Genomic DNA, 17,418 nt, shown 5'->3' with positions numbered 1-17,418 from the left:
ATACAGAAATGGCTGTGGTGAAAAATTCAGTAACTTTCATGTACTGTATTCTAAATGTTCCACTGTTTATAAAGCACATTAAAGGGATACTCTCCAGATTCTTGGATACAAATATCATAGAAGAGATTTTAAATACATACAGTCAATACCATTAGAACGATTTTCATTACAGAGGCCACTGGAGGCCTAAATTTTGCCCAAATGGAAAGCCTATTAATGCTCTGCTGTACACCCCTGTGCTTTGTCTCCACCCTCCACCCCATCCCTTTTCCTTTCTTTCCTTGATCTACCAGTGGCTGCCCACAGCTATCAAGTATCTACTAGGAAAGTGCCTAAAGATGCAAGTGCTGACAGGAATCAGTTAGTCACAATGGGTGGAAACATTAACTCCAAAAGAAACTATGTGCATTTTTTTCTTCTTACATCCTTCCATTGATGACAACTCTCCACTCTGCCCCTCCCCCCAAAGAGAAGGCCCACAGGCCCACAGGCCCACAGGGGAAAGGAACCCTCTTATAATAGTGACTGGCAAAGCATTCCCAACCTCTCTCTCTCTCCAGGTTAAGTCCAATATACTCTCATCACAAATGAGACACATTTCCAAGCACGTCCCTCATCCTCTCCAGTCCTTTTCAACCTCTTCTACTCTCAGAAGATGCAAACGGTTAGACCTTACCATCATACTCTCATTGTTATGCCTATACAAATCATTACATTGTATTTTTGGGCCATTAAGGTTTCCCCCAAATTTACCTTTTTCCAGTGTCTAAGAATAACCTGTTCATTGGGTGACCATGATATGTAATCAGAATTTGGATAAATATGAGACACAGGACTTTAGAAACTATTGAATACCCAAATAAAGAGACTAATTGCAGTTTTATGCAATTTTAAAGCCATCTTCCAACTTGAAAAACACATTCTTTTACTGAGTCATTTTATATTGCCAACACCCTTCTTCACAAAAACAGAAACAGAAGTAATTAATGTACATACTCCACATTTGGATCTATTCAAATCAAACCCATGTATTCACAATTTCTGAGCAAACTATGCCTATGCAAAAGTTATCCCAGAAGATTAAATGACAAAGCACATACCATTTGGCAGAGGCCTGGCAAACAAGTACTCAACATTACCCATTACTGCTGTTCCTAATTTTCCAACTTTAGAGTCAAACTAAATGGTTTATATTTATAAATTACTTACATGAATATATAATGTATATATAATACATAAAAGTTAATATGTATTAATACTCTAAATAAAGCTAGTATATTATTGTACCAAGCAATGTTCTTCATTCAAAGATGAGCTTAACTGTAACAGAATGAGCCACAAAAAAGGCAGAGAAAACTTGCAAAGAGATTTGGGTTAAAGGTTAGCTCTTAACCTCTGCTTATTAAGGATACAACCGCTACAAGATCTGGTATGAATTATAATTAGCAGTCAGCTGATCCTAGACAACCAGCTCAACATAAATAGTTAAGACCTCAAGCGTGTGGACAAGTGGCCATTTATTCCCAAGGCTGCTACAAACCACTGAAATCTGATTACTTGAACACTGATGCTGAAATCCTGCATAAATTCATTAACTCTTATGGTAGAAAATCCATTTTTCAAATCTATTTCCCAAGGAAATCTATTTTACACACAATTTTTTTAATACACAAAAATCACTTCAACTGACAATACTGCGGCATCCTGGGCACATCCAGTTTTTAAAACACCTCAACAATCTCAGCCACGCATCATTTATTAAAAGGGAAAAATGGAAAGATAATTTGAAAAGCATATGCTTTCTTAACTATTAAATACTAAAAGTAACTCTACGCCTTCATTACGAAAGAAGAAAATCTCCGTGTTTCCCAGCTTAACCCCGATTCGTGGGACAATCAATGCACATTCCCCCCTCCCACGCTGACAATCACGCCCGGGGCGCGCCGAAGTGGGGCGGGCAGAGGCATGGAACTCCCGGGTAATGACCCGTCCCCGCTACTTCTCGCTCGGTTTTGGCACACAACCGCAACACCCACGTGGACTTCCAGGCGGGGGCGGCGAGACCCGCCGCCAGCACCAGAGCCCGCCACCCCGGCCCGCCCAGCCCTGCCGCGGGGGCTCCGGGTTCCGGGCCGGGGGCTCGCGGAGGGCGGCGCACGGAGGTGACGCGCCACGGGGGAGGGGAAGGGAGCCCGGCTCCACTCACGCGCCCGGGGGCGGCACCGGGGCCGTCGCTGCGTCGCTCCCGTTCAAAAACTGAAAAGGGGGGCGGGGGGGGCGGGGGGAAAGACCTGGCTCCTCGTTTCATCCGGAAACCGGCGGGCCGGCAGGAAATGACGAAGGCAGAGGTCGTCCAGGTCCGGTCGGTAACCGGGTCCCGCGCGTCCGGCCCCGACTCTGGGGGAAAGAGCCCCGAGCGGAGCAGCCTGGCCCCGTGCCGCCTCCGGAGCCAGCAGCGTGAGTGGACCCGCGTCCCGGCGCCTCCCGGGCCCCGGGCGGGGCCGCGTCACCCGGCCCCGCCCCCCGCCCGCGCGCCGGCCCGCCCCGCCCGAGACTCACGGGGGAGGGGAAGGGAGGGGTCCGCTGCCCGCTCCGCGCCCCCAGCCCTGGGCACGGAGGCTCCTACGAGTCCAGCCCGCGCTGCGAGCCTGTTTCCGGGTCGTAAGGAATAGTGAGGCTCCGAGGGCCAGAAACGCAGACAAAAAGCCGAAGCAGCCGCGACGGCCGCGCGAGCAGGGGGCGGCCGAGACGTCCCCGGCGCGGCTGGAGTTTAGCGCCAGCGTTTTAAGATTGAGCCCCGCGCAGCCTTCGAGCGGCGGAAACGCAAAGGATGTTCCCGGCAGCTCTGGAAGCTGCCTGTGGCCACTTAGTGGGAGAGGATTATATTTTATACCCTCGCGACTGGATTTCCTTCCAGGAGGAGCCGGTGTCAAGGAACCAGGGTCAAGGCTGGTAGGGCTCAGGTTTAGAAGTCAGTTATATGTGACAGTCAAGTTGCCGCTCCACTCCCTACTCGCTCCACTCCCTACTTGCAACTTTGGGCAAGTTACATAACCACCACTACCACCTTCCCGGTTTCTTTCTTCTGTGAAATGGAACGTTAGTGCCTCACTATTGCAAAAACTCAATATGTGGACTGCCCTACATATAAGCCCTCAAATGTTAATTCCCTTCTTCCTCTTGGTTGAAGGCCTGTTACCTTGTACCCTTCTGCTTTGGGAGCCCAAACCTTTAATGTTTCAGAAGACAGAGAAAATTACGTTTATGCAGTGGATTGTGTTGTAAGCAACTCTGTAAGTGATGCCAATCTGAATTTTTATCAAGATAGCAAAGCTCTAAGTGAGAGACAAAAATGTAATATTCAAAGCAGAATGACAAGTGATACTCCATTTTAGAACCACCTAGACATGGTATCAGGAAACTGATTTTAAAACTTATGATACAGTCACTTGATCCCTGGAAATTTTCTCCTAGTTCTCAACCTGGAAGTTTATCAAACGAAAACCAAGCTCTAGTTGTCATATTTTGGGAACTCTGTCTCTGGATACTGACGTTTTACTTGGGACTTAACTAAGCTCATCCTAGAATCCCCTTACCGAAATTGTTCAAGCATCACTGCACAGGAAAAATATGTGAAAAAAGTTCAGTTTTCTCACAAGAACCCTGAACGATGATCCAAGCAAGTGGCTAGCCATAATGGTGATCTTGCTGAAACTGTGCATTTTGCTTTAGAAGGCTGTAGTGGTATGTAGTAACCACTTAGCAAGTATGTATGGGTACACTTGGTTAGACTGTAGTGTGCTGGGAGGTGACGGTCATAGTTCAGGCCACATGTGGGCCATGGGTCTGTACTATGACTCTGGGCAAGGCCATTCCTTCTTCCTAGTAGTCTTGCAAAACCATGCCATTGGTCATGATGGAGGACTGGGCAGGCAAGGCCTACCCTCAGTGCAAATCTTTCACAACTACAGTGCTAAAAATAACTCAAGTGCCTGTCCCTGGAACTGTGGAATGGTAGTGTCATTGCATACCAGCAATGTTGTATAATCCATGTTGTTTAATTCATGTTAAAATTTTACCATTCTGGGTCAGTAATTCAAAATCCTTCTCTACATATAATTAAAGACTGGCATATTTGTAGCAGGATGAAGACAAGCTCTGTAGGAATACACCATTTATCAAGGGGCCCATAAACAGAATTTTGTGAGAAATGGAAGCAAGAAACTAACCTGGCTCAGATCCATTCAGGTGTTAGAAAACAGGTAGGAAACACTTCTATGGTTTGTCAGACAACGGGAACCTGCAAAATGTTCCAATGGCCGCTGCTGTATGTTCACTGTTTCTTCCCAAATCTGCTAATAGCTCCCAATCCTGAAACCTTTCTGCAGAATCTCAAATCAGATATCCAAAGTCATCTCTTTTTGCCAAAAACATGTTTGTTGTTGTTACTTTATATTTTAGCACCAGCAAAATTCTAGATTCCAGAAATCATAAAGACAATTATAGTCTCGTGTCTTCCCAAAGTTTCCATTTCTAAAATAGGCTGATCACTTTCAGAGAAAGTCTGGAGTTCAGTTTTAAGAAATAAGAGTTAAAACTGTAAATATGCCAAATCTCCCTATATCTCCTACTCCTTTAAAAAAAAAAAAAATCCATTTCCAGGCTTTAATATCAAGGAATTGGGTATGGTATAATGTTTAAGTAATATCTAGATCTTGCATCTACAAATTTTTATAATTTAATGTAAGTTCTGTTTTTATTACTACTTGGCCAGTTTTTACAAGATCAATCTTTATATTCATCAGACACCAACAGATATTTTAAAGAGATCACTCTTAACCTCAGTGTCTAGAGTTTAAGTTAAATGAGACTCATGACACTCACTTTATTGTAAATGAACATAGGATGTCCCCAAACATCTGACAAAAACTTCAGGTGTCAGCAGAGAAAACATGCCACCTGGTTTAGGAGCAGACCTCTGGGGAAATTTTATTCATTTTATACAGGGGTAAGCTATAAGAAAGAAAGACTGCCTTTAATGCACACTTGTTAACACTGAGCCAGATCTACGTTGCAGAACATTTTGGAAGCTTACAGGAGATTGGAGGATAGTTTGTGCAAGAATGTCTGCAATGCCTTCATTGTTGTAGGATGTCTAGAAAAAAATTGCAAAACAATTTCTTGGACATTTCAGATATTCTTTTTCTTGGAATTAGAAAATGGCTATCTAATTCTTAGAAACTACTGTACATTTATCGCCTATAACTTGTTCAATTTTTCTTTTCGTATAATGTCTAAAACAATGCTTTTTGGTTTTCTTTCACATATTAGGTCATTTTAGATTTACCTTTTTGTCCAACACAAGGGAGGCACTTTCAACTAACTCTCAAACACCAAGGGGACACCATTACTCTTTTACTTGCTATTTGAAACACTTGCTATTACCACTCTTATTTTCTGTGAGAATGTAGGAAGAATGCATTTCCTTGAATAGAAGTCACAGCTGTGTAAATAGCAAAAAGTAACTTTTACCCCATAGTTTCTTTCAACCACATTTGGCCAGGAGGCCAAAACTAGATAAAGCTTCAAACTTTCCCACTTGCATAGGAGGCAAGTGAAAGAGCATAGAGATTAACTAGAGTTTTAACCTACATGTGGAAGATACAATGTTTCAAAATCAAAAATAAGGGGAAATACATTTCATGCCTTAGTTATCTAGCCCAGGGGTTGGCAAACTTTTTCTTAAAGGGCAAGATTATAAATATTTTAGGCTTTGAGGGCTGGAAAGCAAAAATCAAGGGTACTATACAGGTGCTTACAACCATTTAAAATATATCCACTTAGAAATGTGAAACCATTCTTGGCTCCTGGGCCATCCAAAAGCAGGCAGCAGGCTGATGTTGGCCAGAAGGCCATATGTTTGCCAGCCTTTCTCCAGATGGTCATACCACCACTAACTAAAAGAACCCCTGTTCTCTTTTCTTTCTTCTAGCCCCATGCCTGGAGGTTACGGAGTGATGGGTGACGATGGCTCTATGGATTACAGTGTTCATGAGGCATGGAATGAAGCCACCAATGTTTACTTGGTAGTGATCCTTGTTAGCTTTGTTCTCTTCATGTATGCCAAGAGGTAAAGGTTTTGGTATTTCAGGGTTGATAAGAAACTGGGCATTTAAAAGGTTTACACGTTTGTTTGTTCCAAATTAAATGCATAAAAATACTGCATTTATGAATTATTGCAAAATTGAGCATTTTTGTTCTTGCTATGAAAGCACTATCTATTCAGGTCTGTCCTCGAGCTCTGGACACCAAGGTTTGGCTTTGAAGAGCCCACTGCATTAAGAGTTGGAAATTTTGGGGTGCCTGGGTGGCTTAGTTGGTTGAGGGTCCAACTCTTGATTCTGGCTCAGGTCATGATCCCAGGGTTGTGGGAGGAAGCCCCACATGGGGCTTTGTGGTGCTGAGTGTGGAGCCCGCTTAGGATTTTCTCTCTCTCTCCCTCTGCCCTCTCCTCATCTTGTGCTCATGCATGTGTGCTCTCTTGCTCTCTCTCTCTCTCTCTTTCTCAAAAAAAAAAAAAAAAAAAAGTTGGAAATTTAAGTGCAGCTCAGGTACCCTGACTGGCTTCTATCATTTCTAATGTAGCTCAATTTTATCATCCAGCCTGGGCCCACTGTCACTCTAGGATGAGCATTTTATTTTTGGCCAACATGCCTGAAATGCAGAAACACTAATTCCTATGTATTAAGCAATTCTCTCTTGGCACATGTTAAGTTTTCCCTTCTGATTGTTGTGCATGACCATATCATAGCACTTACTGAATAATGTTGGTATTATCTGGCTACTTGTCTGTCTGTTCCACAAAAACTTCAGTCCCTTCAGGACAAGGGCTTTCCCTTTTAACCTTGTGTCCCTGGTGTGCCACACAGTGTAAATCCTCAATAAATATTTCCTGGTTTAATTCCAGGTGTTGTAGCATAATTTAACTATTCTTTTTCACACACCATGGCCCCTTTCCTTTAAGTACAATTAAAAAAGAGAGAGAGAGAGAGATGGGTGCTTTGAAGAGTAAAAGCAGTATTCACTGGACTGAGTTGCTTCTCCTTAGGGCCCCATGCTCTTTGGTATTCTCTATGCAGGTTAAAAAGGCATTAGATATGTTAGAAGATATTTGATAACTGATTTAATTTCTCTGCTGGTTATGGGCCTGTTCAAATTTTCTATTTCTTCATGTTTGAGTTTCGGTAGTTTTTGAGTGTCTAGGAATTTGTCCATTTCTTCCAGGTTGTCCAGTTTGTTGGCATATCATCTATCATAGTATTCTCTTGTAATTGTTTATATTTCTATGGTGTTGGTTGTGATCTTTCCTCCTTCATTCATGATTTTATCTATTTGTGTCCACTCTCTTTTCTTTTTGAGAAGTTTGGCTACGGGTTTATCAATTTTTTTATTCTTTAAAAAAAAACAGCTCTTGGTTTCATTGATCTGACAACAATTAAGAGTCCTGGGTCAGATGGCTTCCCAGAGAAATTCGACCAGACATTTGAAGAAGAGTTAATACCTGTTCTTTTCAAACTGTTCCACAAGACAGACATGGAAGGAAAACTTCCAAATTCATTCTATGAAGCCAGCATTACCTTGGTTCCAAACACCCCACTAATAAGGAGAATTACAGGCCAATATCCCTGATGAACCAGAAATTCTCAATGAGATACTAGCAAATTGAATTCAACAGTACATTAAAAGAATTATTCACCATGATCAAGTGAGATTCATTCTTCAGCTGCAGAGCTGAGTTAATATTTGCAAATCAATCAACGTGATATACAACATTAAGAGAAGAAAGACTCAGAATCATATTATCCTGTCAATAGATGCAGAAAAAGCATTTGACAAAATACAGCATCCTTTCTTGATAAAAACCCTCAAAAAAGTAGGGATAGAAGAAACATACCTCAACATCATAAAAGCCATATATGAAAGGCCCACAGCTTATAGCGTCCTCAATGGGGAAAAATTGAGAACTTCCCTCTAAGGTCAGGAACACAACAGAGATGTCCACTCTCACCACTGTTGTTCAACAAAGTACTGGAAGTCCTAGTCTCAGAAGTCAGACAACAAAAAGAAATAAAAGGCATACAAATTGGCAAAGTAGAAGTCAGACTTTCATTCTTCACAGACAACATGATACTTTACATGGAAAACCCAAAAGACTCCACCAAAAAACTGGTAGAACTAATATGTGAATTCAGCAAAGTCACAGGATAAAAAATCAACATACAGAAGTCAGTTGCATTACTACACACCAATAATGAAGAAGCAGAAAGAGAAATCAAGGAATCAATCCCATTTACAATTGAACCAAAAACCATAAGATGCCTAGGAATAAACCTAGGCAAACAGATAGAAGATCTATATGCTGAAAACTATAGAAAATTTAGGAAGGAAATTGGAGAAGACACAAAGAAATGGAAAAACATTCCATGCTCATGGATTGGAAGAACTGATATTGTTAAAATGTCACTATTACCCAAAGCTATCTACACATTCACTGCAATCCCAATCAAAATAATTCCAGCATTCTTCACAGAGCTAGAACAAACAATCCTAAAATTTGTATGGAACCACAAAAGATCCTGAATAGTCAAAGTAATGTTGAAAAAGAAAAGCAAAGATGGAGGCATCACAATTCTGGACTTCAAGCTGTATTACAAAGCTGTAGTCATCAAGACAGTATGGTACTAGCACAAAAACACATAGATCAATGGAACAGAATAGAGAACCCAGAAATGGACCCACAAACGTATGGCCAACTAATCTTTGACAAAGTAGAAAAGAGTATCTAGTGGGAAAAAAAAAAAAAACAGTCTCTTCAGAAAATGGTAATGGGAGAACTGGACAGTGACATGCAGAAGAATGAAACTGGACCGCTTTCTTATACCATGGACAAAAATAAACTCAAAATGGATGAAAGACCGAAATGTAAGACAGGAAGCCATCAAAATCCTAGAGGAGAAAGCAGTCAACAACCTTTTTGACCTTGGCCACAGCAACTCCTTACTAGTCATGTCTCAGAAGGCAAGGGAAACCAAAGCAAAAATGAACTATTGGGACCTTATTAAAATAAAAAGCTGCTGCACAGTGAAGGAAACAATCAGGAAAACTAAAAGGCAACTGATGGAATGGGAGAAGATGTTTGCAAATGACCTAATCAGATAAAGAGTTAGTATCCAAAATCTATAAAGAACTTATCAAATTCAACACACAAAAACAAATAATCCAGTGAAGAAATGGGCAGAAGACATGAATAGACACTTTTCCAAAGAAGACATGCAGATGATGCTCAACATCACTCATAATCAGGGAAATACAAATCAAAACCACAGTGAGATACCACCTCACTCCCATCAGGATGGCTAAAATTAACAACTCAGGCAATAACAGATGTTGGTGAGGATGCAGAGAAAGGGGAACTCTTTTGCACTGCTGGTAGGAATGCAAACTGGTGCAGCCACTCTGGAAAACAGTATGGAGGCTTCTCAAAAAATTAAAAATAGAACTACCCTACCACCCAGCAATTGCGCTACTAGGTATTTATCCAAAGGATACAAAAATGCTGATTCGAAGGGGTATACGCACCCCAATGTTTATAGCAGCATTATCAACAATAACCAAAGTATGGAAAGAGCCCAAATGTCCATCGGGTGATGAATGGATAAAGAAGTGTGGTATATATATACAATGGAATACTACTCAGCAATCAAAAATAATGAAACCTTGCCATTTGCGACAATGTGGATGAAACTAGAGTGTATTATGCTAAGTAGAATAAGTCAGAAAAAGATATCATATAATTTCACTCATGTAGAATTTAAGAAACATGACAGATGAACATAGGGCAAGGGAAGGAAAAATAAGATAAAAACAGAGGGAGGCAAACCGTATGAGACTTTTAAATACAGAGAACAAACTGGGGGTTGCTAGAGGGAAAGTGAGTGGAGAGATGGGCTAAATGGGTGATAGGCATTAAGGAGGGCACTTGGGATGAGCACTGGGGGTTATATAAGTAATGAATCACTGGGTTCTATATCTAAAACCAATACTATACTGTATGTTAACTAACTTGAATTTAAATAAATAAATGTAAAATTTTTTAAAAGGCATTAGATAGTTCAAATTAATTAGTAATCAAAAAATAATTGATGTTTGGCCTGGGGAGCAGGTCAGAACTCACACTTGTTCTCAGACAGGCAGGTTTGCCTTTCCAGCCACATGACCCCTGGAGCAGCTGGCCCATTGACAGCCTGGACTCCAGGGTGGCTGAGAGAAGGCTCCACTCCATCGCCAGTTTACTTGCAGGTAACAGCTTTCTTCCAAAAATAGCCACCATGTCCCCCCGACCCTCCTGTTTTAAAAGCAGAGACATACTGTTGTTAGTTTTAAGTAGATGGACCCACTAAGGCTATGCAATTGTATTTAAGAAATATGGTGATTCATTATTTTCCAAAATTAAGGTCTACTCCCATTCTGTTTATTCGCTAACCCAGTAATTTAGCTTTATTTGGATGACACCAGAGGGAGGAGAAAAATAAGATGTTTTCTTGTTTATGCATTTTCCCATACAGTATTTGGCTTTTGGTGAGAGGAAGGAGTGGAAGTGCAATGAAGGTACATCTCTTTGTTGTATTACATGGATGTTTTCAGCTTTCTTTTCTTTCTTAGAGCCCTGTGGCTATACATGTACAGCTTCGTGGTTTTTAGGGAAAGAAAGAACACTTGAGCCAAGGAAGCACCTCACAGATACAAAAGAAATGAGCGCATTGTTACTTAAGTCCTTTTTTTTTAAGTTTATTTATTTTCAGAGCGAGAGAGAGAGAGAATGCAAGTGGATGAGGGGCAGAGAGAGAGAGAGAGAGAATCCCAAGTAGACTCTGCACTGTCAGCACAGAGCCCAATGGGGGCTCGAACTCACAATTCACAAGATCATGACCTGAGCCCAGGTCGGACATTTAGCCATCTGAGCTACCCAGGCACCCCTTAAGTCCTTGTGATGTATCTTCTGATTACTATGGTCCTGAGTTCATTACAGTCCAATAGATGTTAATACAAATCTCTCTTCTGTATTGGTTTTGTGTTTTAGGAACAAAAGGAAAATTATGAGGATATTCAGCGTGCCACCTACAGCAGAAACTTTATCAGAGCCCAGCTTTTATGACACAATAAGCAAAATTCGTTTAAGACAGCAACTGGAAATGTATTCCATTTGTAAGTATATTCTGTGCTGAACTGTATATATAGACATGTTTCAAATAGATTTTTTTGGAATTGAGTTCAGTTAGCAAAGGTTATCAGAAATAATTGATAGTGCCTTTTTTAGATGATGAGCATGGTATTGGCAAAGGCAGATCTCCCATGTAGTTGATGCTTCAGAGCCCTCTGCTTGTATGGGACCCTTCAGGACCCTGAGAACAGCCCTAGCAATGTGTTCATATGATGATATTTTTATATGTTTTGCAAAAATTAGTTATTTTACCCATCAGCTAAGACTGCTGTCTCTTCCTGCTCTAATTTGCCCTCCTTTGCACATGCCTCATGTGGAGTAGCATTAAGTGGCCAAGAGCATTTGGGGATGTGGCTGAGGGGAAGTTGAGCTGGAGATGCATTTAGTTTGGGTTTGAATTTTGTATTTATGGAGTTTGCAGTCATTTCTATTATAATTAAATTACTGCAAGCCAAAGCAATATAAGAATTGCTTCTAGGAATGTGGCATGTGATATCAACGTGCAAGGCTAGAAGTCATGTCTCAGTGTGTCATATAGTACTAAACACTGTCGGTATGTATGTCATGGAGAAGAAATAAAATTTAAAATGTATAGAGTCATAATGAAATGTACATCTAAGCCACAGCCTTTTATGCCACCATTTAAAAGAATGAGTTGTGGTTTCCAAGATACATTATTAACTGAGAAGAGCAAGATAAAATAATATATATACTAGGATGCTACTCTTTTAAAATCAAAGGACCAAAACACCCCTTGTATTATCTATGTCTAATATAAATGTTCTATATAATTATGCAAGCATGGAGGAAGGCTTGGAAAGATACGCATCAGATTATTAACATTCATTACCTTGATGGGGACTGTGTGGAATTTAAGGGGAAAAGACTGGACAATTTTTAAAGCAGTTGTCTACAGTAAAAAATTAAGTGTGTGTGCATGTGTGTGTGTGTGCATAGAAAGATGCAAGAAAGAATGATCAGCAAGATATCACTACTGTGTCTCGGGTGAAATGGAATTTCAGGTGAAAATATACATGTTTACGTGCATATACGTGTATATACACGCATAAACACAAGTAGAACCTCTAAAATCTTAAGCATAAATGTTATCCTGAAAACTAGTAACAGCAATTCCTTTAGGGCAAGGAACGGGGTGGGTAGCCACAGGATTGATCAGGTAGGAGGAAGATACACTTTTTACTGTTTCCTCTGTTCCTTTTGCATTTTGTACCATCTGCATATGTTACCAGTTCAAAACAAGAAGTAAAATTGAACATAGCAGCATTACTCACAATAGCCAAAAGGGAGAAACAACCCAAGTGCCCTTGACAGATACACAAAATGTGGTATAGAAATACAATAGGATGTTATTCAGTCTTTAAGAGGAAGGAAATGCTGACACGTGCTACAGCACAGATGAACCTGAGGACGTTATGCTTCATAGTGGTTCTTATTATGAAGGGAAATAAGCCAGTCGCAAAAGAACAGATATTTCACTTAAAGGAGGCAAATTCGTAGAGACAGAAAATAGAATGGTGGATGTCAGGGACCTGGGGAGGAGGCAGTGGGAAGTTATTGCTTAATGGGTGTGGAGTTCAGTTGGGGATGATCAGAAGAGCTCTGTAGGCAGATGGGGGTGATGGTTGCAGAGCAATATGAATGTACCTAATGCTACTGAACTGTGCCCTTAGAAATAGTTAAGGGGCTCCTGGGTGGCTGAGTCGGTTAAGCATCTGACTTCAGCTCAGGTCATGATCTCACAGTTCCTGAGTTTGAACCCCACATTGGGCTCTGTGCTGACAGCTCAGAGCCTGGAGCCTGCTTCGAATTCTGTGTCTCCCTCTGTCTCAGCCCCTCCCCCTGCTTGCACTCTGTCCGTCTCTCTTTCTCTCTCTCAAAAATAAATAAACATTAAAAAAAAGAAATAGTTAAAATGGCAAAATTCATGTATATTTTACCACAATAAGAAAGTTCTTTTAAAAGAAAATACCAACAAAACAAAACACAAAGTAGAGAGCCAGAAGCTCTGTTTGGAAAATTATAAAGAATTAAGTTTCTGTTGACACCCAGTCAAAACAGAAGCTATTTCCTATTAGTAATACATTCAGTAGCATAACATATACTATTATAAACCAAGTATACAGGTTTTTTTTTTCTTTTTTGATGGGAACGCCATAAAATAAAATTTATCTGAATTCCTGTGTTTGTAGGGTGTGTTAGTTTTCTACTGCTGCTGTAACAAATCACTACAAATCCAGTGGCTAAATACAACACAAATGTATGGTCTTACAATTTTGTAGTGTAGAAGTCCTACATCAGTCTCACTGGGCTGAAATCAGGTGTCAGCAGGGTACTGTTTCTTTCTGGAGGCTCTAGAAGAGAGTCTGTGTCTTTGCTAGAAAGCTTCTGGAGGCCACTCACGTTCCTTGGTTTATGGCCCTATGCCTCCGCATTGGGAGCCAGCATTATGTAATCTTTCTGATCATTCTTCCATTTTTATATCTTAGTCCCTCTCTGAACTCAGGAAAGGTTCTCTGATTTTTAAGGTCCATTTGATAATGGTTGGGCCAGATAATCCAGGGTAGTCTCCTCGTTATAAGGTCCTTACCTTAATCACATCTTTAAAGTGCCTTTTGTCCTGTAAAATAACATACTCACGGATTTAGGGGATTAGGATGTGAACATCTTTAGAAGCCATTTTTCTTATAAATAGTATATGTGTGGATTTACATGTTTAATGAATCCAATCACATTGGATCATTCTTAGTGTTCATGACATATCTATTCCTGACAAAGGCAGTTCAAAAGGAAATAGTAAACAAAGTTCTTTTTCTTAAAGACGACTCCCAAAATTGTATAAACTGTAGGCCACAAACTTTTGGATGCACCCTGAGTAGCATAAATAAATAGTGTCTCTTTCTTGGCTAGTAAAAACTTAAGGAGGTGAGTGAAAGTTTTAACTGTAGGCAGTGAATGACATTTATAAAGATTTTAACCCTGTACTCTCTCCAGTTCCAGGTTAAGACCATTCTTCTTCAATAAACATTTCTCAGAAGTACAAAAAAACCCACAGAATGCATATCTGTTTTTTCTTCTAGTTTATATTAAAAAAATTTTTTTTTATTAGTTTTCTTTATTTTTGAGAGGCAGAGAGAGACAGAGTGGGGGGGGGGGGTGGGGGGAGGCGCAGAGAGAGAGGGAGACACAGAATCAGAAGCAGGCTCCAGGCTCTGAGCTGTCAGCACAGAGCCCAATGCGGGGCCTGAACTCACAAACCGTGAGATCCAGACCTGAGCCAAAGTTGGTTGCTCAACCGACAGCCACCCAGACGCCCCTCTTCTAGTTTATATTGACAATGTTCAGTAATAAGTTTCTTAGACTTACAAGTTAAAATACAGTCAAATTCATTATGATGTGAACAAAAGCATTACTATCAGCTTAAGGTGGAAGTGGGAGATAAGAAAGAAGGAAATTGGGGCACCTGGGTGGCTCAGTCGGTTAAGCATCCAACTTCTGATTTCAGCTCAGGTCATGATCTCATGGTTTGTGAGATCAAGCCCCACATTGGGCTCTGCACTGGCAGCATGGAGCCTGCTTGGGATTCTCTCTTTCCCTTTCTCTCTGCCTGTCCTCTGCTCTCTCTCTCTCTCTCTCTCTCTCTCAAAGTAAATAAATAAACTTAAAAAAAAAAGAAAGGAAGTTATAAAATGTTAATTTAACTGTAATATCTTAATTAATGTTCACACTGTTTTTTAAAACTGAATAATCCTGACATACAAATAATAAAATAAACATATAAAAATGAGTATCAGCAGTGCTGGGAAATTACAGGATCAGAAATTAATTCTTACTTAATTCTACTAATTACTTAATTAGTTAATTCTTTACTGAGAATCATGACTTGACTGTGATTTAATGATGTTAGCTAATATTTTGCTATTTTTATTAATTTTATCACTTTTTTTTGTTTTGTGTTTGCTTTGTTTTTTAATAGCAAGGAAGTATGACTATCAGCAGCCACAAAACCAAGCTGACAGTGTGCAACTCTCATTGGAATGAAATGACAGAAAATGAACAACATAAGTAATTCTTCAACAGTCTGGTAGCAAGCTCCTAAATGTACTAAATCATGAACAGCATTTTTTTAAACCCTATCTCCATAAAATCATTTTACTTGTGACTTTCTTCCAGTTTTTTGTGTTTTGTTTTGCTTTTTAAAATTGCATCACCAAGTCATTTGTTATACAAATTAAAAAAAAAGTCTCAAAGGCATGGACACAGAGAGTCTGTACATCCTTAGGAAGATAGAATATAACCAGAGATGGTGATTTTTACCTTGTGAAGACTTTTGATTTCTTCAGGATATGATCAGTCAGGAATAAAAATACATCTTTGGAGGTGAGCGTATGGAGCTTATGCCACTTTGATTTGAACAGTTTTGCAAAATTAAAAAGTAAAAATCCATTCATTGGTATAACATCCTCGATTGTATTCTGTGATGAATATAATAATCAATAATGGACGCATTTGTGTTCTCACCGCTGTTATTACCACACTTGAATTGAATTAACTATCTTTGCTTCTTCAGAACTTATATAGGAGACTGTCTTTTCTACTATCCTCATGAAATAAACCCATCTACTAATTGTGGAAGCTTCCTGTGATTGGAATGTTTTCCCTTCATTGTGTTCCTGGGAGTTTGCCTTTTTTTTTTAATCCCACAGTTTCATTTCTACCAGAAGAGTTTCTTTGGACCATATTGCAACCATGCTGTGGAATAAATGGGCACCTCTCTACTGGTGTTAGCAACTTGCTTTTTTGGTCATGTAACTCTCAAGTTTAATGTAACTGGATACTTATACTTTTTTAGCATAATAAGCTTCCCTGAAGACTCTCATATCTTGTACCATTTTGTACCATACATGGAAATGTTTTTACCAAATTTTTCCTATTTATTTAAATAAAAGTTGGTGGGAGGTAGTGGCAGGGAAATTTCACTGTCCACATCACTGTCCAAGAATTAGTTTTTGAATCAAAGCTATTCTTAATTTTAAGAGTTAGAGTTAATATTTCAAGCACTGTTTCCTTTTCTCTTTATTGTGAAGTAAAGAACATAAATTTTAAATGAAAAGGTTTAGACCAAATAAAATTACTGAGGGAAATTGCATTTGTTTTTAAATTTTAATTATATTATTCAAAAATGTCTATCTTGTTCAAGGTAAATTGTTGACTAAATGGAATAATTCTTGACTCACAAATGAGTTTGAATGCACTGCTGATACATAGAATAAAAAACTGACTACAGGATTGTAAACAGTTATAATTATGGGCCAGGAATAGCAGAGCAGCAGGGGGATGATCTCCTTAAACTTTGCTTTGCTCTTAGGAAAACCACTGTATATTTCTGTGAGCAGGAAATGTGATCAGGAGCAGGAGCAGTTTACTTGTGTCACTGACATACTGCACAATCTGGACAAATTACAAAAACTGGCTATTTCAGATGATTTGTAAAAATAGTGTACATAAATAAATGTAAATCACAATGAAATTGACTGGTTGTTTTTTATGTGCATCCACTAGATAGAGGCAGTCATAACTTAAAGCTAGTAGATCGTGTGGTGAGCATCAAACCTTGACAAGGAAAAGGATGAATTCCTCCTCATTTTTTCTCTAAACCCAGCTGATGGGAATCACACCCCCCACTGGCAGGAACAACAACAAGTCCGCCTTTGAAGTTTCTTCTCTGCTTCAACAGCTGAACTGCTTAAGGGGTAGAAGCCCTGTAGCCACACTTCAAAGCCATGCCAGTTGATCGTCCTGCTTCTGCACACACGCGCGTGCGCACACACACACACACACACACACACACACACACCGCCCCCACTGCATCCAAGGTTCAATAGAACTATTTTCTTTGGAAGAAAAATGGAATGACTAATAGACTGGTAACTAACACTTGTGTTCTTTTCCTGTTGCTTCTCTTTTAACTGTATAAAAGATATTCAGCAGTATGCACATTTCAGCCTCTATTGGTGCACAGCTTCAGTATGTAAAACAATTGGTTGTTTAGCCAGCCAGCTGCACAAAAGGAAGAAGGTAGCCTCTGGAGGGCACAAGTGTTTGCTATTGACCTCACA

At 39.9% G+C, this 17,418-nt stretch overlaps 2 protein-coding genes across 9 annotated transcripts in view; one reads left to right on the top strand and one right to left on the bottom strand.

Moving 5' to 3' along the window:
* SLC20A2 (solute carrier family 20 member 2) overlaps positions 1 to 2,963 on the bottom strand; it is a 107,241-nt gene extending 104,278 nt beyond the window's left edge. For 3 of the 6 annotated variants that reach the window (XM_042934723.1, XM_042934727.1, XM_042934725.1), the window contains exon 1: positions 2,292 to 2,366. The gene's annotated coding sequence lies outside the window, so the exon portion shown is untranslated. Of the gene's footprint in view, positions 1 to 2,206; positions 2,228 to 2,291; positions 2,374 to 2,893 lie in introns of those variants that run through there. The other 3 variants (XM_042934726.1, XM_042934722.1, XM_042934728.1) reach the window with 3 other exon arrangements.
* SMIM19 (small integral membrane protein 19) lies at positions 2,348 to 16,829 on the top strand. 3 transcript variants are annotated; one of them, XM_042934731.1, is made up of 5 exons: positions 2,372 to 2,457; positions 4,142 to 4,262; positions 5,993 to 6,130; positions 11,141 to 11,265; positions 15,276 to 16,829. In XM_042934731.1, the coding sequence occupies exons 3-5, from the start codon at positions 5,997 to 5,999 to the stop codon at positions 15,338 to 15,340; spliced, it is 324 nt and encodes a 107-aa protein (XP_042790665.1). In that variant the 5' UTR covers positions 2,372 to 2,457; positions 4,142 to 4,262; positions 5,993 to 5,996; the 3' UTR covers positions 15,341 to 16,829. The 3 variants fall into 3 exon arrangements, with proteins under 3 accessions (XP_042790664.1, XP_042790665.1, XP_042790663.1); XM_042934730.1 differs by lacking the exon at positions 4,142 to 4,262 and having other exon boundaries at positions 2,348 to 2,457; XM_042934729.1 differs by lacking the exons at positions 2,372 to 2,457; positions 4,142 to 4,262 and adding an exon at positions 2,586 to 2,952.
* The last annotated feature ends 589 nt before the right edge of the window (positions 16,830 to 17,418 follow it).

This window comes from Panthera leo, chromosome B1 (assembly GCF_018350215.1).
Source record: "Panthera leo isolate Ple1 chromosome B1, P.leo_Ple1_pat1.1, whole genome shotgun sequence".
In the NCBI taxonomy this organism is placed as follows: Eukaryota; Metazoa; Chordata; class Mammalia; order Carnivora; family Felidae; genus Panthera; species Panthera leo.
Note: the sequence above shows the minus strand (reverse complement) of the source record. Positions and strands in the feature narration are given on the sequence as shown.

Bases quoted from the DNA above. Each gene is read 5' to 3' on its own strand.
- SMIM19 (XM_042934729.1), top strand. From the start codon at position 2,831: ATGTTCCCGGCAGCTCTGGAAGCTGCCTGTGGCCACTTAGTGGGAGAG. The intron at 6,131-11,140 runs GTAAAGGTTTTG...TTTGTGTTTTAG, and splicing joins CTCTTCATGTATGCCAAGAG to GAACAAAAGGAAAATTATGA. The intron at 11,266-15,275 runs GTAAGTATATTC...GTTTTTTAATAG, and splicing joins ACTGGAAATGTATTCCATTT to CAAGGAAGTATGACTATCAG.